Source organism: Hydra vulgaris, chromosome 02, assembly GCF_038396675.1.
Source record: "Hydra vulgaris chromosome 02, alternate assembly HydraT2T_AEP".
Classification (NCBI taxonomy): domain Eukaryota; kingdom Metazoa; phylum Cnidaria; class Hydrozoa; order Anthoathecata; family Hydridae; genus Hydra; species Hydra vulgaris.
In genome coordinates, this window is record NC_088921.1 from 57,103,607 (window position 1) to 57,126,084 (window position 22,478).

Consider the following 22,478-nt stretch of genomic DNA (forward strand, 5'->3'; position numbering starts at 1 on the left):
ATGGAGTATTCACCATTTTACCTAATGTATAACCGACAACCTTGTCTTCAACCATTGTAAAGTACGCAGATATAATCATTGATGATGTTTGCAATTCTGCATACGGTTAAGAGATTTTACAAAAAACTTTACAAATGAATAGTAGGGTTGAGGAAGAATTCATGACCAATATTATTTTTTCACAAAAGAAACTAAAGATAGACTATGAAAACACAAAATCATGATACGCAAAAGAAAACCAAGATACACCATCAATATATTTTGTTGATCAAAAAATAATGTTGATAAATCTTAACACAGATGATAGAAAAGGCGAAAAAATAACTTTCTAATAGCTTGGTCTATATAAGGAAGTAAAAGAAATAGCAATTTAAAAAAATACTCTCTACATTCTATTAAACCATTTTATTGAAAAGAAAAAATTCAAAACTGTGTAATTTAATTCGCTAAAAAAAATATCTAGAAAACAAAGGCTCTAAATATTTATAATGCAAGATCTTACTAATGGAGAAGAAAATGATTAACATTCGGAAACGCAAGTATGCAAAGATAAATTTTTTTCGTGAAAGTACATTTTTGCGCTACTGCAGTTTCTTCACCCCACCCCTCCTTCTTTCATCTTTATTTTTATGATTAAAAACGAAAGGCAATTTTATGCTGATTAAAATTCGTATAGAAACATTGGTCTTAAAACACACTAAAAAAAAACTGAAAGTGCTCTCAATAGTAATATTTCCAAGAATATTAGAAGACTGATTTTTTTAATTTGTAGTTGTCTACCATTTATTAAAAAGAGTTAAGAACGATGCAATACCTGAACGGTCGATAAAATATGATTTTATTGCTGTAGTTTAATGGAAGACAAAGCAACAGTGACATTTTGCTTGTAGTTTCCAGAATGGATAAATTTCTTATTTATTTTTGGTGCTTTTTTTAAACTTGAATCCAACAGGCTGTCCTTTTTTAATAAATCATGAAATATTTTCCATGATATTTCTCTTGGTTGAACATGAATTTTATCTCTAAAAACAGAACAAAATTTCAAAAAAAGCGTCACCAGCTCTTTTGATAGAGGCTGCATTTGCTTTTTAACAAAATATCTTGAATTTTGAAAAGTAAATTTCTTTCGCAGCAAAATATGTTATTTGGCAAATAATTCGCATTTGCAGGGAAAATAAAAAAGTTTGCTTTTTGTTATCGAAAATATCGCGAATAACCCTAATTTTACCTTTTTATTTTAGGTTTTTTTACAACTATATTTTTCATAAAAACATTTTTCAACTCTTTTATAAATATATTTAAACCTTTTCTTTATTTCCCCAGTACAAAACCTTACAACTAATATTAACTTCCAAATATTATTAGCCCACATTCTTACTTTTTTGGGTTAGACGTAGCAAAAGTCTTAGCTTTTACGTAGGAGAGTCTTTTTTTATAGTTTTTACGTTGCGCTGCGATAAACTAAATAAAGTTAATATTTTGATCGCGTTCTCCTACGGAAAAAGCGAGACAAATGCAACACATGCAAGTGTGCATTGACTTAAATAAGAAAAGGCATAGTGGAAGGGTAGACACATAATTTTTAAAGAAAGCAGATATTCTGCTGTTTACAAGTCTGCTTCATTCACATTTATAATTTTGTAAAAAATCACAAAATATGCCTGCTTAAATATCAAACATATTGCAAATATAAAATCTCGAAATATAAAAAGCATTTATTTCATAAAATCATAATTATATATATAACTATAAAATTTTCATTACTTTGATATATTACTTTAATAAATTAATGAATAAAATATGTTAATTTAATTTGAATAAAAGGTACAACAACCATATAAAATAAAAAATCACAATAACCGTATATTAAATATCCCCAAAAATTATTTGTTCAAAATATTTATAGAAGCAATAAAAATATTTATAGAAACAAGTACGATATAAAATTACAAAACGCGAGAATCTCTTTTAAGAGCACAAATCAACACCATGGAGAAAATCAGCCCGATGATCTAAAAAAAGCACCAGAGTCATAGGTTTACAAAAAAGATTTTAATACAAATCAAATTATTTAACTTAACACATAAAACCCACATAGATGATTTCGTATTTAAAAAAAAGTATAACGCAATGATTATTTTTAATCCATTTTTAACAAAATCCAATTTAACCATCTCATAGCCCCTACTTAAATGGAATGCAATGCATTAAAAATATCTTTCAATCAAGAAGGCAAGATGGAATAACATTTTCTTCTGATATTAGTGTTTTTTGACATTTTTTCCCTTTGATTTTATAATATCTCTAGTGCGTACACAAGAAAAATATCCTCCATCGCTGACCCATTCTTATGTTCAACTGCTGGAACTAAACACATTTAATCCATCATTTTATTTAGCATTATTCTTATATAGACACATCTTTGGCTACTATCGGGTGGCTAAACTCCAGTCAACTTTAAATTGAGATTTCTCTAAAACCACTCCTGCTTTTTATTTTATTTGTTTTTTTATTAAATGTATTCCTTATCTAATCTTATCTTCCTTATCTTTAATTTTTAATTAAATGTTGCTTTCTTATCTTTAATTGTGTTGATAAACTTTTGCTTACAAATCAATGATTTGCAAAATGTTTCGGAAACAAATTGAGGTGCTAAAAAAAGTTGTGAACTTTTTTTGCAAAAACCCATTAACTTTTATCGCTTCATATCGCTTGATTGCTAAACGTCAAATGCCCAAAAATCTACAGTCATAGATATTATAAATAAGTTCAAGACTACTCAAGGTTTTGAAAGAAAACCTGGAAGTGGAAGAAAGAAAACTTTCCAAAAATCCAAAAAGGTAAAGTCGATTATCAGTTCAATAGCAAGAAATCCGAACCAGTCACAGCGAGATTTAGCAAGAAAATTCAAAACTTCGCATTCTTATATCAAAAAAGTACTTAAAAATGCTGGAATTAAAGCATTTCATAATAAAAATACACCTAAGAGAAGCTTAAATGGTGAAATTAAAGGAATTCAACGCGCAAAGAAGTTGGTTAAAATAATGGCGGATAATAGTACGTTCATAATTAAAGACGACGAAACATATCGCAAGGCGGATTTTTCACAACTTCCTGGTCGACAATTTCATTATGATATTGAAATAAAAAGCATTTATAGATTTACAGAAATCTCAATTTAAAGTTGACCGGATTTTTGCGTGTCCACCCGATAAATACTACTTTCATTTTCTCTCTTTCTATTTTTTGCCTTTTCTTATTTGCTTTCCTAACCAATGACATTCTTTTACACCATTGCGACCAAAAACCGGTTTCTATTAGACACTATTTACAATTTTAAAAATATTGCCTCAAAATGACTTTTATTTAACTTGGTGCCTTTTACAGAAACTAAGAAAACTTTATTACGCTCATTACTAAAAATGTCTTAGTCTTATATTAATCTGATGCTTTTTTGTCCTAGAAGACAATCTAATAAAAAAAGATTTTTTTTTTATTTAACTTTATGCTAAAACCAGTAAATTTTTTATAACTGCGTGAGAATTACTTGGTGTCTTTTTTATTTTGTTTATTTACTGAAATAATATTTAAAAACCTAAAACGTTATTTTATTTTAAAACCTAAAAAGTTATTGTTAATGTACTGTTTTCACACTGTTAAAATATTAGGATAATGCTAATAAAGAGTTATTAAGCTATTAAAGAATAAAAACACATTTCACATTATTACTAGATATTACATTACTTAATTTTAATAACCCGCTTCAAACAACTAATATTATTTTGATATTAAAAACTCATACTAAAGACACAAGTCACTATGAATATAATTAAACACAAAACAGGCCACACTATACATACAGTTTGTTTAATTGACTAAAGGCTACCTGCTAACTGTTTTGTAAAACGAATATTTCTACTCCACTTCAGATACTCCTGGTAACATTACAGTCACGTGATATATGCACAGGTAATCTCGTCACTTATACAAAATACAAAACACACTTTAGTACCACATACATTTACCTGTTAGGCTACAAAATTGCATATGATTTTAAATTATAAGTTGTAAAATATATACACAACTTAGTGTTCCTATATTGGTGTAATTCTATTTTAGTATTCTAGATTATCTAGTTATAATAGTTTGTCATTTTTAAGATACATGTTAAAGGACTACTAGTATTCATGTCCAGCTCACGTTATACCAGTTTTAATGACTTTCAACTAATTTTGTACTAATAACTCATACTATCAAGACATGCTACTACTGTAGACACACATGTACACTGCATTGACTATTTACATTACATACACAGATATAAGAACTTCAAACAGTTCACAACTCTCACTGACCCTTGTTATACTGCGACAAACCACTGCACTTATCGACACTCATGTCAAAAAACTTACTTACAATTGTATGCAAGTTGTACTGAACCCACTAAGTATCCTCTGGTCTCAGTGTCAATGCAGAAGCCGTTTTTACTGCAACTAAACTGATATTTGTTGCTGTCTTCATATCTTTAAGTGATATTGATTTGGGTGCCATTTTTGTCACTAAGAAATTTACATACACTGCTACTTCTTTTTCATCTGACTCACTATGCATTTCATTTGGAGTGCAGTTTCAAGAGATAAAATCTGCAATGTTCTATTCTCCTTTTTGATATATTATGTCAAAATCATATGCCTGCAATTTGATTTGCCATCTTGCAATACATGCATTTCATTTAGAGCCAGAAGAAAAAATGAACTTGAGAGGTTTGTGCTCCACTACGAGCTTAAAGCTTTTTCCATATAAATACATATGCAACTTTTCAATAGCCCAGGCTTGGTCAGGAAAGGCGTGCGATCGCACTCTGATCTTGACCACGCATACAATATTTAGTTGCGACAACTTGCCCACGGCTTCATAGATGTTTTGAGAACATTTCAAAAAATAATCAAGCGCAAAAAAGTTCAACTGGACCGATGAGAGACAATTACAAAAATTAAAAGCTGCCTGATTAAATTGTTATAAAATAAGTTTAGAATAATTAATAAACTTCGTCTTTTATAATTAAGCGACACTCTTTTATATAAAGTAAAAACTTACTATTAATAATTGTTTAATAAAGAAACAATTGTTATTCAATTTATCAAAGAGTTTAGCATAATTTCTTTTATTTGAGTACTTCTGATTTATTTCAACAAGATTCTAATAAACAAACGTTTGTTGATTTATTTAATAAATAAAAAAGTCAATCTTTTTTTAACCATTTCGCGCTTTGCGTAGTTGGCCTGAGTTTTGTTTTTATAAATTACATACAATTCTTTGTAGTACATCGAACAAAAAGAAACGATTAAATCATTCAGTTACTATGACAATGTTAGAACGTTGTTTTTAGCAGTATCTTTAAAAATGTTAAAAACAATTTCGCAATGTGCTAGACCCCTGAATTAGTGGTCTATAATGATCAGTATCCAAACAAATTACATTCCAAATGAATTATATTTTTATTTTTTATTTTACTAACCAAAACCAAATTTTAAATACGTCAAACTATATGAAAGCATTTTTTTATGATTAAACTCAAAAGGTAAAAATAAATTACGAGGAGGAAGCGGAACTGCTTTACCACTGATTATGAATAGTGAGTAGGCTTTTTTTTTATTTTTCATTTTAATAAGTATTTAAAACAGAAATAAGTAAATTTAAGTTTAGGTATAACAAATATATAAGAATGACATCTGAAGCAAAAAAAATTAAAGATAGTAAACCAATATCTAAGAAAGAAAGAAGCTTAGGAAGCTAATGGCTTAGTTGTCAAAATATGGTGTAAGATTTGTGCTAGGAACAAAACTGAAATTTTAACGGATGCTTTAGTTAAAGGAGTACCAAATAATTCTTTGACAGCGTTTATGGAGGGAACTTGTGTGGTGACAAAGTATTTTAATTTAAAGTAATTAATTTAAAGTAAAGTAATTGATTTAAACATAATTTTTCTACCATTACATAACTTATAACTGTAGTTAGCTTATAATTTACTATATTACTATAATAATAAAGGTTGATCGCCATCTTAGAGGGCAAAGCCATAGATTAGCGGTGCTGATTGATAATGGTAACTCAGAAGATCCTAGAAGTAGTTGTGTTGCTAACCTTGATATGGAAAACTTGTTACCTATTACACTTTATAATGAAATGGCTCTAAAACCGAGCATGCCACTTAGCCATTTCAAGACACTGATCAAATGCCAAAGACTTAATGGTGTACTCCTTTTAGAAGGAAAAGACAACAATAAAGCAGGTTATTGATTTTTAGGTTCAGTTTCTTTTTCGTAATTTGATAAAACAATTCAAATGAAAAAATCAAATTAAAGTTACGTTACTATTATAATGAAAGTTTAATTATTTTTTTCTCAAGATTTTACATCCGAATGGTCTTATCCTTTTGATTTATCCATTTGATTTTTTAATTTGAAAAATATTAGTTATATTATTATTATTATTTTTTATTGTTTTTAATTTCTTTTTTAGCACGTGAATATATCTCATGCATTGCCAGTGCCATTAAAGAAAAAGTTGCTAAAACTGTCAATGAAACAAACTTTTTCTCCATTCTTTCCGATGGTTCTCAGGCTAGAAAAACAAAGGATGAAAAAGAGTTGATTCTTGTGCACGTTGAACGCGAGGGGACCCCTGCCTGTTTTGTAGTTTCTTTACTTGATATGAACAGTTTGGGTGGTATGAGTGCCAATACCATTAAAAAGGCTATTGATAGCATTTTTATTGAAACCGGTAGTGTTTCTTTAACTGCGTCAGCTTACAAATACAAACTTGTAAGCGCTAGGGCCGACGGAGCTTGCGTTAATTTTGGAATTTATAATGGCGTGTTAACACAATTAAAAAAAGATAGAATGTGGCTGATAAAAATTCACTGCGTAAACCATCGTTTAGAATTAGCAATAAAAGATGCTGTGAAAGATATTTCCCAGTATAAAGAGTGTGAACGTTTTTACATTTCCATATCTAATTTATTTCGCAATTCTGGAAAACTAAAATGCGCAGTTAAAAAAGCTGCTGAGGCTTTGAAAATTACATATTACACCTTGCCTAAAATATTTGGAACGCGCTTTATAAGTCACAGGAGACGCGGCTTTACAAAACTTTTACATAATTGGCCTTCGCTTATTGTCGGTTTCAATAATGCTCTTGCTGATCGCGATACTAAAGCAGATATGTATGCTAAACTTTTTGGATTGTCCAAACGGTTGCATGACTACAGACTATTATGTATGGTTTGTATTTATTTGGACATCTTAGAAAAGTTATCACCATTATCATTGGTTTTTGAAAAACAACTGTTAATGGTGAATGAGTTAAAACCAGCGGTGGATATAACAAAGGCTAGCTTAGCGGAATTAAGCCATGCAGATATTGATAATATTATTGATTCATATTTACTCAAGTTTATAATCAATGAAAAAGATGGTTCAACCAATCTTGTTTCTTCGTATTTCAAAGAAGGTAACGAATTGAAAAAATCAAACCCAAAGTTTGTTGAGATTGAACTCAACAATATGGCTAATCTTAACTTTGAATGTATTCATTCTGTCATTAAAGTAAGAAAATTAGCAATTGAAATCATTCTGCCATTGATAAACGATAGATTTAGTTCGCTGTTAAATCCCATATTCAAATCAATGGATTGGTTAGATCCGCAAGTATGGACAGCAGACAGCATGTATGGTGATGCCAGCATATCTTTATTACTAAACGAATTTTTTACCCTCTAGAAAAATTAGGAATGGATTTTAAAATGGTTCTTTTGGAATGGAGAGCTGCAAAACTAGTAATAAATGCGCAGTACACCATTGCACTCACACCATTGTAAATATGGCAGAATATTTTTCTTTATCATAAAGTTAAGTTTCCAAACTTGAGTCTTTTAGTTGAACTTCTGATGTGTATTGCTGGTTCTAATTCAGCTGTCGAACGCGTTTTCAGTATTTTGACTGTGATTTAGACTGATAGACATTTAAAGATGAATCATTCAACAATGGAAGACGCGACGATATTTTAAGTCGCGCTGTGGATATTTTCTTAGATAAGCGAAGAGTTTTTTGCCTTGATTCAGCTAATGCTAGTATTGTCACTGATTATAGAAGCGAAGAAAGCTGCACCAGTGAAGATATAAGTTTTATATCTGAATCGGACGGATAAACAATTTATTATATAATTTTTATCCCACATAATTTTATATTTATGTACATTACTAAAGAGTCCTGAAGGACAAAAATATATATAGCATTATATATATGATATCTTTGATTGTCATATTCTTGTTATACGATTGCATAAATAAGTTGAATTAATAAAAAGGCAGCTTATAAGCTAATATATGTATATATTATATGCTGTATATATAAAACTTTTTAATAATATAGATCAAAATATGTTATTAAAAAGTTTATACGCTGCCATTTTATTAAATCTTTTAAATATCTGTGTGTGTGTGGCTCCAACAATAAGTCAACGTATTAAAATAAAACAAATTTATATTAGCGAATCTTTTTAAAGCATTCGCCAATATAAAATCATTTAATTAGTAAAGATTAAAGTTATGAATTTAATTTTTCTGCATGTATTTTTAAAACTTATTGTTATGCGGACAAACATGGAAACATACTTGAATGTTCTCAAAACATCTATGAAGATGTCATAGTAACTGAATGATTTAATCGTTTCTTTTTGTTCGACGTACTACAAAGAATTGTATGTAATTTGTAAAAACAAAACTCAGGCCAACTACGCAAAGCGCGAAATGGTTAAAAAAAGATTGACTTTTTTATTTATTAAATAAATCAACAAACGTTTGTTTATTAGAATCTTGTTGAAATAAATCAGAAGTACTCAAATAAAAGAAATTATGCTAAACTCTTTGATAAATTGAATAACAATTGTTTCTTTATTAAACAATTATTAATAGTAAGTTTTTACTTTATATAAAAGAGTGTCGCTTAATTATAAAAGACGAAGTTTATTAATTATTCTAAACTTATTTTATAACAATTTAATCAGGCAGCTTTTAATTTTTGTAATTGTCTCTCATCGGTCCAGTTGAACTTTTTTGCGCTTGATTATTTTTTGAAAGTTGTCGCAACTAAATATTGTATGCGTGGTCAAGATCAGAGTGCAATCGCACGCCTTTCCCAACCAAGCCTGATAGCCCATACCAAAGCAAGTGCTTCCTTTACTGTAATGCTATTTTTAAATTGGCTGCGGTTAAGGATCTGCTTATGTAGCAGATTGGTTTGATCCATGTTCCTTCTTTTTGTAAAAGTATTCCCTAATGGTATGATTACTAGCATCAGTAATTAGCCATACTTCTTTGCATGGAGCATAAAAAGCCAAAACAGATTCACTTGATAATTCACATTTAAGCATGTTGAAGGCATCATTATGTTCTTTATCCCACTTAAATTTTGAATTTTACTTTAATAGTTCTTGTAATACTGTTGTTTATTCACTAAAGTCTTTAATAAATCTTGATACATATGTGCATACACCAAGAAAACTTCGAAGCTCACTAACCATTGTTGGTGATCTTGCATTTTTGATTAATATACGGGATCAATAACATTTTTAGTTATTTCAATATTAAAAAATTTTATTTTATCTTGAGCAAAAATACACTTTTTTAAATTTAATTTCAGATCCAATGTCCTTGTTTTGATGAACAAAAGTTCTAATTTTCTTAATAAGTCTTGTTTGTCTAATGCATAGTATAATATTGTCACTGATAAATTTTACTTTTTCTATTCTACCATAGCTTTGCTCCATAGTTTTTGAAAAATTTCGAATGAACTGTTGATCCCATACACTAATCTTTTGTTGGTAGACTCCCTCATCCGTTTGAAAATTGTACTACATTTCAGGGAGAGCGTTTTCTCTGATTTATTTTCTGAGCTGAGTTCACATTTAGCTTTATTATTTATCTCATTAACTTGTTGGTTTGTCCTATAAAATGGTTGTAGAGTATTTTGGCAACAAATGGCTAAATGATTTTTCTTTTGATATTTGAAACACATTTTGCCAATAGCTTTGCAATCTTTTTGGTGTTCAACAAAGTAATTCTCTCCACATCGAAAACATAACAAATTATTTTCTTAAAATAGTTTGTTTTTCTGATTGATCTACTCAATAAGTCGAATTCCTCTGTGCATTCATTTGCTTTTTTATCAGACATTTTTTTTGCCTAAAACATTTCCATGTTTAGACCAATCTCAAAACATTTCTTGAGATTTATTTTTCTTTGTTTCAATTTTAAAGAATAACATGATGATATGAATTGATCTTTCACTACCTCTGTAACATTTGGAAAGGCACGGTATCCGCTTGCTTTTTTAATAACATAACAAAACTTACTGTACTTTCCTCTTCATTTTGCTTGATTCTCATAAAGATGTAACGTTCGTACATTATATTTTTACTTGGGCTGAAATATTGATCGAGTTTATCCGCATTGCCTTGTATTGATCAGTGTTAGTTCCATTCAGGGTTTTATGATTCTTTTACATGCTTGCCTGCTAAATGCCAAAGCAATGCCTTTTTTTGCGCATCTTGCGTGACTCCAGTCGCAACTAGATACAACTCAAAATCTTCCTTCCATGTCTTTAACTGTTTGTTTAAATTGGTTGTGTCACTTTGATTTATAATAAATTGTTCTACACCTGGTAATTATTAATTACTTTTGCCATAGCTTGATCTTCATCAAAATTCCCAAATATTGTGTTCTCTATTTTAAATATAACTACTAACTCTTATTTTATTTGTTTTAGGATCCATTATAATAAATTATTATTAATAATTATATTATATATATATATATATATATATATATATATATATATATATATATATATATATATATATATATATATATATATATATATATATATATATATATATATATATATATATATATATATATATATATATATATATATATATATATATATTACAACGAATATTATATAAACACACTACATATTCTTTCTTACTAACTCATGAGTTCTAATGATTTCCACATAAACGCGCTCTTACAAATCAAAATGTTATATATTTTGTTACCAATTCTCAATAGATTTTAAATTTACTCGTAAAGCATTATGAAAATGTTTAAAAACTATGCTTTGATAACATTTAGAATGAGATCAAGTTTTCTCGAGCATATAATCTATTTGCAACAAACAGCATGTCAGTTTCTTTAGATAAAAGTTATTTTTTTGTGAGTAAGTCACTCTTACCCATAAAGTTTTTACAGCTTTGTGTTAGCTTGAAAAAAAAAAAAAATTTATTTGATGATATTGCTACCATAATTTTTAGAACTTACATTAACTTAACAGAAATTCTAAAGCATGTTTATTCTATTTAGATATCCTGATAAAAATAGAAAGACATGATAGGTATAACTTATGTATAGCTTTAGGGCTATATTAGCTACAAATATGGTGCTACCTAAATGTTTATACAAAATAAAATTATACATAATATACTTGCTAAAATACCTGAAATAATGCGAAAGCAATACCAACAGCTCCTAAGTATAAAGTGTACTTTTTCAGAAAATCTTCAATGGATGAAAAACATCCCTTAAAAAAAACAAAAAAACAAGATAAGTAAATAATAAAAGTAATAGGAAAATATTTTATATATATTGTATATTTAATTTAAAGCATTTTTTATTTAAAACAAGGGCTATTTATATACAGCGGTGGCCGAAAATTAAAGACCACTCATTTTTAGTTGGTTTCTTAATCTTTAAATTAAAATTAAGAAGATTCTAATTGACATATTAAATTATTTTTTTTAATATCTTGTTAATTAAAACATACGGATTAAAGTGGTATAATTTTTTTAATCTAATTCTAATTAGATAGCGTTTAACTTATTAAAAAACTGATGAGTACTTATAAATCTTTTTTAAATAAATTGGACAAAATTTAACGACCACTTTCAAATCTTTAATTTGCACTTATTAAAAATAATAATCCATTATTTTTTTTAACTGTCTTAATTGCTTATTACATTGGCTATAAAATGAAATGTCGAAACCTGAGTTTCGATATCAAATAAACATTTATTTTTTGAATTGCAATAAGGATATAAAAATATTGCAAAAATGCGTGCAAAGATCAAAGTAAAAGACAGGTACGCGGCTCTCTTGTATTAAAAGAAGAAGGCTATAGCATCAGACAAATAGCAGAAAAGCTCGGAAGGTCTCACTCTTGCATTATTAACATAATTCAACGATACAAAGAGACTCGGTCAATTAATGATCGTCATAGGACTGGACGCAATAAAATTTCAAATGACCGTGATGTTTGCTCGTTAGTGAGATTAATGAAAGAAAACAGACAAGCATCAACTACAGACTTGTCTACGAAATGGACACTGTCAAATGGTCTGAAAGCAAGCCCTAGTACTGTGCAAAAGGTCCTTCACAATTTAAATTATTTATGGCGTGCTGCTGCAAAAAAACCACGCTTAAATAAAAAACAAAAATTTGCCAGGAAAGAGTGGTGCAAACTACATAAAAATTGGTCAACAGATCAGTGGAGCAGTGTGGTCTTTAGTGATGAAATGAACGTTGAGGTAGACAACAGAAAAGGTCGCGTAAAGTTGAGTAGACTTCCTAGCGAACGGTTCGATGACTCATGTATTTTGAAACGAACAAAACAAGGCAGTGGTTCAATAGGCATTTGGCCTGTATGAGTGCCTGTGGAGTTGGCGTTTTTCAATTCTAATAAAATTCAAGTGCTTCCATGGCCTGCCAATAGTCCAGACTTGAATCCAATAGAGAATTTATGGTCGTGGCTTGATCACAAGCTTGGTAAAGAACAACTTTACAATTTGGAAGATTTGAAATCTTCTATCTCTCATCATTTGAAAAATATGCCTGATGAAGTAATCAAAACTTAAATGAATTCAATGCCAGAACGAGTACAAGAGTGCTTGAAAACAAATGGAGGAACAACACGTTTCTAAATTATTTTTTTATTGCTTTTTGAAATATTTTTGAAACTGGTCTTAGAATTTTGTCCGATTTTTTTTCCCATTTATATTTTTTACTAGTCAGTTTTTTAATTTTTTAACATTATTTTGTAAAAAAATTATAAATTCTTTTATAAAAAATATAAAATGCAATAAAAATTCTTTCTAAAAATGTTTTTCTTTTTTTGATACCTTTTTCCAAAATAAAATTATACTTAGGCTATAATAAATTTTGAAAAAAAAATGAGTGGTCTTTAATTTTTGGCCACCAATGTATATATATGTATATATATATATATATATATATATATATATATATATATATATATATATATATATATATATATATATATATATAAATATATATATATATATATATATATATATATATATATATATATATATGTATATATATATATATATGTATATATATATATATATATATGTATATATATATATATATATATATATGTATATATATATATATGTATATATATATATATGTATATATATATATATATATATATATATATATATAATATATATATATATATATATATATATATATATATATATATATTGGCCTCAGCAGGAAGCGAGAGCTTCAACTCTCATTCATCCCAACACTCCCCTAATATTGTTTACGGGACGATTTAAAGCTCTCGCAATAGTATAAATTTTTCACAAATATAAACCACTTTCTTTTCTTCTCTATTCTTAGATATTGATTAGAGTTAAAGTTAAACTATTTAGTTAAAAATTATTGTGCAAACTACACAAACTACATTCAATAAACAAAAAATTAAGTTCCAAAAATAAAGATTGATTTTTTTTTAATTACAAAATGTGATTGTTCATTTTTAGTAAAGTTCTATTAAATAAATGGATAGCTAGTGTGAAAACCTAAAGAAAACATCTAAGGAAAACCAAAAGCTCTTGTAAAAAGCTGTTTAGAGGAGCAGTTGTATGGTTTATTTTAATAGAGCTTTTCTCTGATTTCGCACTCATTTACGACTGACAAATAGCCTGACTCACAACAAAGTGCAGCTACATCGACTGAGGGCTTGTTTGGGGCAGGCTTATCAAATCATTGAAAAAAAAGTTTTGAGGAAGTCCGATGAATCAATTATTTTTTACAAAAGTTATATTTTTGTAGACCTCTGAAGCAATTAGTGCATCGATATTTTTTCATATGGACTTTTTTCTTTTTTAAGCATTTGAAACGCTTTAACAGATCTTTATTACCAGCTTTTCAGCACTTATCATACCTAATTTCCTTTGCCTGTATTGCATTTGAAAGAAGTGAAATTTTGTTTAAAATATCATTCAAAATCATTCAAGAAATCTATTTTTTTAAGAAGAGTAGCCATACCCATGAACTGTTTATTTAAATGAAAATACTTATGTGGTGCTGGATAAGCGCGCCAAACAGCTGGGACCGATCTTAAACTACAGGCAACCCATCTGGGTCCAAAAACTCTACCAACCTTTATAAAATCAATTTCAAGTTCTTTGGATATTTTGGAAAGTTCAATTTGGTTCTTATTAGACTGATAAAAAATAGTGTATATCTTATTTTAAAATAATCTTATCGATGAAAAGTTTAAAATGATTTACTTGATTTATTGCATTTAAAACAAGCTGGAGGCGGTGGTTTAAACAATAACTTATTTTCTGATCATCAATGTGGATTTTGATCTTCTTGTTCTACAGCTAATTTACTAAAAGTGATAACTGATAGGTTTTATTGTGCATTAGATAGATGTGGAGAGGTTAAGGCTATTGCTCTTGACATTTCTAAAGCTTTTGATAAAGTTTGGCATGCTGTTCTTCTCCTTGAACTTCCTTCTTACGATGTATCTGGTAACATCTTTAAAATTATTGAATTCTTTCTTTCCTATTGTAGTATAAAAGTTATCTTCGATGGACAGCACTCTTCTTCATATTCTGTAACTTCAGGGTTCCTCAAGGTTAAAACCTTGGCCTTATATTATTTTTAATTTACATCAACGATCTTCAAGATATTCTCACATCTAAGGTGGCATAGTTTGCTGATGATACTACCATTTATTCTTGTCATGATAAGAAGCAAACACTCTCTGATTGCTTGGAGGGGGCATTTGAGTTTTAAAAGGATCTTACTTCTGCTACAGCATGGAGCTCACAGTGGCTGTTGAACTTCAATTCAGATAAAACCCAATTTTTTTCAGTCAATCGTTATTGCAATAGTTTAGATCTTACTATATTTATGAACAGTAATGTACTCAATGAGTCATCTACCCTTCATCTTCTAGGATTAACTCTTACTTATGATCTTTCTTGGAAACCATATATCAAATCCATTGCAAAATTAGCATCTGCTAAGGTTGCATCTCTTTATCGTGCTCACCACTTTCTTACTACAGATTCTATTCTTTTTCTCTATAAATCTCAAATTTGTCCTTGTATGGAATACTGTTGCTATACCTAGGATGGATCTTTCAATGATGCCCTTTCTTTTTAAACAAGATGCTCTTGCAGTCAACCTCCAACCATTATCACATTGTCGTAATGTTGCTTCTCTTTCTCTTTTCTATAAATATTGTAATGGGCACTGCTCTAAAGAGCTAGCGTCTCTTGCGTCTACTAAAATTCATTCTTGTGTTACTTGTCATTCAATTAAGTCTCATACTTTTTCTGTAACTGTTCCTAAGTGCTCCAAAAACTCTTATTCGTCTAGTTTTTTTTCTCGAACATCAGTTCTTTGGAATTCGCTTCCTTCATCTTGCTTTCCTGATTCATATAATTTGCAATCTTTTAAGTTGTCTGTTAATTGTTATCTTGCTCTATATACTTCATTTTTTCTCTTCCAATAACTTTCAACTCTAATTAGTGGTTGCTTGCAGCCTTGTTGGAAGCAAAGGTATTGAAAAAAAAAAAAAAAAAAAGTCTTTATACAAATGTTTTGGGCTCTTGATGAAAAATGCTTTTTTATTTTCTTCCTTAGAGAAGCTTATTGTATTTCTTTATTTTTCCCTGATGCCTCAAGTTTTTCACTCTTTTGAAGTGTGAACACTTTTTTTGCTTGTAAAATCATATTGTGTACATTATCAATTCATCATATTTGTCTTTAAAGTTCTGGTATTGTTGCACAGACTAGCATTCAGGAAGATTATTTTCAGTGTTAGAGTTGGTATCAGTTTTTGTCTCAATTATTGATTTGTTGCTTTCTTTAAAGTGTATAGGTTGCAATTGTAACGGAATCATATCATCCAAAGCCATTTGGGAAAGAACAGGTTCCAATTTTTGCTTTTTGATGAATAAATCCATCGCACACTGTTGCCTTTTCATTGCATTAATTTTAAGGGTTACTGAAAAATTAAATACAATTACTTATTACTTTATGGTTAAATTTCCAAGTAAAAATGAAGACCTAAGCACAAGTCACACAAAAACAAAATCAACGAATACATTACTGTAGTGTTATGGATAATTTTCACTGTCAACAAACAGGATATCACAATCGATATATTTTTATATATTAAATACAAAACCTTATAAATCAAACGAAAGTAACTTAATTTAATCAAATAATTATTGCACATCACAAAATGAATGCAATAAAAAATACACTTTATTTCACAAAGAATATTATGTTACTTTTATGAAATAATCAGATAAATATGACTACAAATATCATTTAAAAAACGGTTCGGCGAACTATAAAACATTTAGAAAGCGGTTCTACTGAACTGGTGCAAACCGGCTGAATCCTACCACTGTACCTTTTTTTTGCGTACCGCCATAGTAGAAGTAAGATGGCATAAATTTATAAAATTAACTAAAGCCACATGTCAAATAATATCAAAATAAATTATTCCAATATATCACCGCTATGTAATAAAAATAAAAAAAAGTGAATTGAAGTTAATTTATTAATCTATCTATATAAAAATTAAAACTCACGATGTCGATTAATCAAAAATTATTGATGAAAATCATTAAAGCACTTTTAGATGCACAAAAAATTGAAATCCTACAAGCAATAAACACAAGTCTTTCTAAAATAACTAGCAATATAGCTGAACTAAAAATTACATATACTAATATTAAATCTAAAGTACAAAAAAATACTGATGATATTAATGAAATACGACAGGAACTGCTCAATCTGACATCAGATAATAAAACATTTTCCCAAGACATTAATAAGCTTAGTGCTGCATTAGATGACCAAGTAAACAGAAATTTAAGAAAGACACAGATTTTTAAAAACATTCCTGTTAACACAAACAAATCCAAGGAATCCTGGTCTGATACCAAACTAATTATTGCAGATACCATCGCAAAAGCTAACATAGACCCAAAACATGCCCATAACATAATTAAACACTGTCATCAAGGAAAAGTTTATGAAAACAGCACCAAGTCAAGCCACATTTTTGTTAATTTTCATAAATGGGTTGAAGTGAACACACAAAAAATAAGTCCAAAAACAGTATTCGGGTTGAACAAATGTATTCGTCATCACTAACTCAACACGTCAATCGTCATCACTAACTCAACAAATTTTTGTGATGTTTATTTTATTTTTACTTTTTATTTTGTTTTTAGTGTTTTTGAGTTGAAGACGTTGCAACGGATAAATAGTAAAAAGTTCTTTTGTAGAAAATGTGAGCTTGGTTGGTTTCATTGAATAATTAAGTCTTAATCCTTGAAATTTTTTTTTTCCTCCTTTTTTCTTTAAAAAAAAAAGGAACAAAGAACGCTCCACGCGTTTATAAATAGCTTTTTATAAATGAACCAAAAGTTTTATAATTTTTGTAATTTTTATTGTTTGTTTCTATTATTTTTGCATTTTTTGTATGGTTCAGTTGTTTTTTTCTTTGTTTTATTTTATCTTTTATTTATTTTATTTAATTCTTGATTTGTTTCGAATATTAGCTACTAATATTTCTCTTAAGTTAATAACTATAAAACACAACAAGACAAATTAATTGTTTTACCTGACAGTTAATATTTATCACATTATTATTATTATTATTATTATTATTATTATTATTATTATTATTATTATTATATATATAATTTTAATTTTACTTTTTTGATTATTGCTTACACTTTATTCTGTTTCTTGATTTTTAATAGGTTGCAGTTACTTACATTCATATAAATATTCTTACTTATATATCTTATCGCCATATCATTTCACCGCAATGAAAACTACAAATAACTAATGTGCTGTTTGCAAAGTTAATGTCTATAAAAATCAGAGAGCTATTTTTTGTGATAACTGTCTTAATTGGGTCCACCTAAAATGTAACAACCTCAATGATATTGACTACCAATTACTAAAAAACTCATCAAAAATTTTTTCATGGTTTTGTATGAATTGCTTAGCTAGTATATTTCCCTTCAATAACGAAACTATAACTGACAATGAAAATCTTACTAATGTTGACACTAAAATGAAACTTATCAAGTATCAGATTTTCCCATAGAGAGTCTTCACTTAATCTTAAACACATTAACTACACATATTGATAACAACAATAAAACTCAAAAAATCTCAATAAACAGCTATTATACTAATATTGATGATTTAAAATGTATGACAAAACTTCATTCAATGTCTTTCATATCAATATATCATTGCTCTCAAAACATTTTGATGACCTTGAAAATCTACTCCAATCAATAAAACTTAAACCAAATGGTCTGCCAGTTAAAATTCAAAAACGGAACTTTCTAGAATTCTTTCTAATATTTTTAATATCTTGTTCTTGGTATTTTCCCAGAAAACTTAAAAACTGCCAAAGTTATTCCTATTTTTAAAACTGATTTAAAACTATTAATGTCAAACTACAGGCCAATTTCCCTCCTCTCCAACATTGATAAAATTCTTGAAAGACTAATGTTTAACCCCTTATACAAAATCTTTAATGAAAATTAACTATTTTTTGAATTACAATTTGGTTTTCCAACAAACTACTCTACATCACTTGCGTTACTAAGTCTAACAGAAAAAATAAAAGATTCTCAGATTGAAGGAATGTTTGGATGTGGCATTTTTATCGACCTTGATAAGGCATTTGACACTGTAGATGTTGACATTCTATTTTATAAGCTATTCTACTATGGTATTAGAGGAGTTTCAAACTTTTGGTTCAAATCTTTCCTTACTAATAGTACTCAATTAGTATCCATTAGTGGGGTGAGCTCAGACCTGAACAATATCAAAGTAGGTGTTCCCCAGGGATCTGTCCTTGGCCTTTTGCTGTTTCTTATTTATATAAATGACATGTCTAAAGCTTTATAATTTTGTTGAGTTCAACACTTTGCAGATGACACAAACTTTCTCTATTTTAATAAGTCTATAAAAAAAATCAAAAAATATGTTAACTATGAACTTAAAAAATTATGCAATTGGCTTAATGCCAATAACTTTCCCTTAACTCCAAAAAAACTGATTTAATATTATTTAAAGTCATCACAAAAAACTAGATCAGCAGCTCAAAATTAAGTTAAATGGGAAAAAACTTTAGTGCATTTGTAAACTACTTGGGTATAAAGCTAGACGAAAACTTAGCCTGGACTTACCAATATAACGATTTATCTAATAAGTTGAATAGATCCCTTGCCATTCTGTCAAAGCTAAGACATTTTATACAACAAAAAACTCTAAAATCTATTTACTAAGCTTTGTTTCACTCTCACCTCACATATTGCCTTCTATCATGGAGTCAAATAAGTATTGTAAATCGCATATTTATCATGCAGAAAAAAGCAATCAGGATTATTGAATTTCTACAAAAAATTAACATACACTCACATCTCCTAACGCACTACAATTTTAAAAGTGCATGATATAATTAAAATTGCATAAAATACTCTGTATTAATGGACTGGAATCAAATCCAAAATAAATTAAAATCAATCCCTTTTAACAACATTAAAAAATATGTCCTCAAAACCAAATTAAAATACAACTTGCTGAATCAAGATAAATAGAAACAACAGTAGTATCACTGGTGATAAAAGATATATCACCATAAAAAATGTATAAGATATTAATATGAATGTTGACTAATTGCAACCTTCTGTGAGTGTATTATTTATTTTATTTGTGCTTTTTTGTTTTTTGTTTTTGTTTTATTAATGGTTGCTCTCCTCAATTAGGCCTAGCTATATGAGAGTAAACCATCCAGAATGTAGACTGTACATATATTTGTTATAACTTATAACATTCTTATGTAAAACATCTATATTTCTGGTGAATATATTGCTTTTTGTTGTTGTTGTTTTTGTATATATACATATATGTATATATATATGTATGTATATATATATATATATATATATATATATATATATATATATATATATATATATATATATATATATATATATATATATATATATATATATATATATATATTATATACATATATGTATAAAAATATATATAAATATGTATATATATATATATAAGTGAATATGTATATATATATATATATATATATATATATATATATATATATATATATATATATATATATATATATATATATATATATACAAACACACTCACACACACATATACAAACACACAGACACACACACACACACACACACACACACACACACACACACACACACACACACACATACATATAGTTTTAAAAAATCTAAGTTTTAAATATTTAATATGAGGATTACTGTATTGTAGTATTGAATAATTATGTTTGGTTGAGTAGCACTATCATATGGAAGAGTTTTGCATGATGAGCTATAACCATTTTCCCCACTTTTCTTGCAACAGGTTCCATCTACTTGTGCCACAGATTTACCATTGCTATCAGGAGCAGAAACACTCCAATCATTAAGAGAATCAATACCACAACAATTAAAAGTCTTCTGAATTGTATTCATGGCTTCTTGTACATCTTCTTGTTTATAATATAAAGATGGTATACGCTTTTTAATTTCAGTCTTCAGCTCTGATTTTATCTTAATTAAACAAAGAAAGTCAAAATTAAATTTGAGAATGTTAAGAGGCTTTTTACAATTTCTATTCAAAGATGAGTAAACAAGTTCTTACAGTTCCTCTCCAATAGTATGCCATTATTCCAGATATAATTTCCATTAAAAAAATAACTAACAGGAAAATGAAGAACTAAAAAAGTATTGAAATTTTTATAATTAGTATTTATTTTTATTTTATTTATAAATAATATTTATTTATACTTATATTTAATTAAAAAACTATATTTCATAAATGAATAACATAACTATTGATCAATATAAAAGTAAAATAAAAACCATAACCATATTAAAAGTTATAATTGACAAAAAAAATTGTTAAAATTACTTTTCATTTTATCTCAGTTTCTAATTCTTAATAAAGAATATTAATTTAAGAAAAAATAAAAACTAACATTTATGTTATACTTGAAAAAATTATTTTTTGATTTTCAATTCATTCAATACTTACCACAATTAACATACATTTGTTTTCTGTGATAGCGCCACAACATCCCAAGAAGGAAATGATCACAATAATAACGCCAGCAGCAATAAGTGTATTAGCTATAGAAACAAAATCATAATCCGACACAGCTTTCCAACTTCCTTTCTCTACATTAAGCCAAACTCCTATGCCAATTAGTCCACATCCTGTGAGCTATTAAAAAACATAATATATAGTTATAGACTATAACTATAATATAGTTATACAAATAATTATATTGTTGATAGTGAATTGTAGAATGTTGAGAACGAATTAGATCTATACTTACAAAAAACAGAAAATTAAAGATGAAGAGAAGGTATTTAATGCACTTTGCTCCACCAGATATCATTTTATATTGATATTATTTTATATAAACTATATTAAAAATATAACAAGTAATAATTTTATAACTTATTCAGTTAAGTAAACTTATTAAATAACTAATTAACTAAAGTTTAAAATCAAAAAACATCACTAATGTCATCGCACTGAAACATTTAGGTGTTTCAAAAAATTCATTAATGAATTTTTTGAAACAAAAAATTTTCATAAATGTAAATAACTTCTTTAGGTGTAAAAAACCTTATAAAAAAATGAAATACGCCAACAAAAAGTTTAAAAGGGAAAAATACAAAATAGGACACTTTCATGTTAGTAGTATACTAACATAAAATAACAAATCTCAAATGCAAATATATTTGTATTTCATATTTGTTTCTCTCACGTTTATGCCAGAGAAATTGTAAAATATTCTATAATTCCGGAATCCATTATTTTTTTTATTATTTAATCAATTTTAATTCCGAATTTATAATTTATTTTTATGTTTTTTTTGATTTTAACGTTGTTCGATTTTTTTTTTTTTTTTTGTTTTTTTTTTTTTGTATTTTTTTTTTAGAACTTTATTCAAATTTTTCTTAGAATTTTTCTTAGAATTTTTCTTTTT

The 22,478-nt window shown here is 27.8% G+C and overlaps 1 protein-coding gene across 1 annotated transcript; it reads right to left on the reverse strand.

The window, feature by feature from the left end:
• Positions 1 to 1,697: 1,697 nt before the first annotated feature.
• LOC100208781 (tetraspanin-9) lies at positions 1,698 to 21,965 on the reverse strand. The gene is made up of 6 exons (XM_065791467.1): positions 21,819 to 21,965; positions 21,515 to 21,703; positions 21,122 to 21,196; positions 20,740 to 21,030; positions 11,556 to 11,639; positions 1,698 to 2,012 (listed from the first exon to the last, which is right to left on the reverse strand). The coding sequence occupies exons 1-6, from the start codon at positions 21,879 to 21,881 to the stop codon at positions 1,947 to 1,949; spliced, it is 768 nt and encodes a 255-aa protein (XP_065647539.1). The 5' UTR covers positions 21,882 to 21,965; the 3' UTR covers positions 1,698 to 1,946.
• Positions 21,966 to 22,478: the final 513 nt, after the last annotated feature.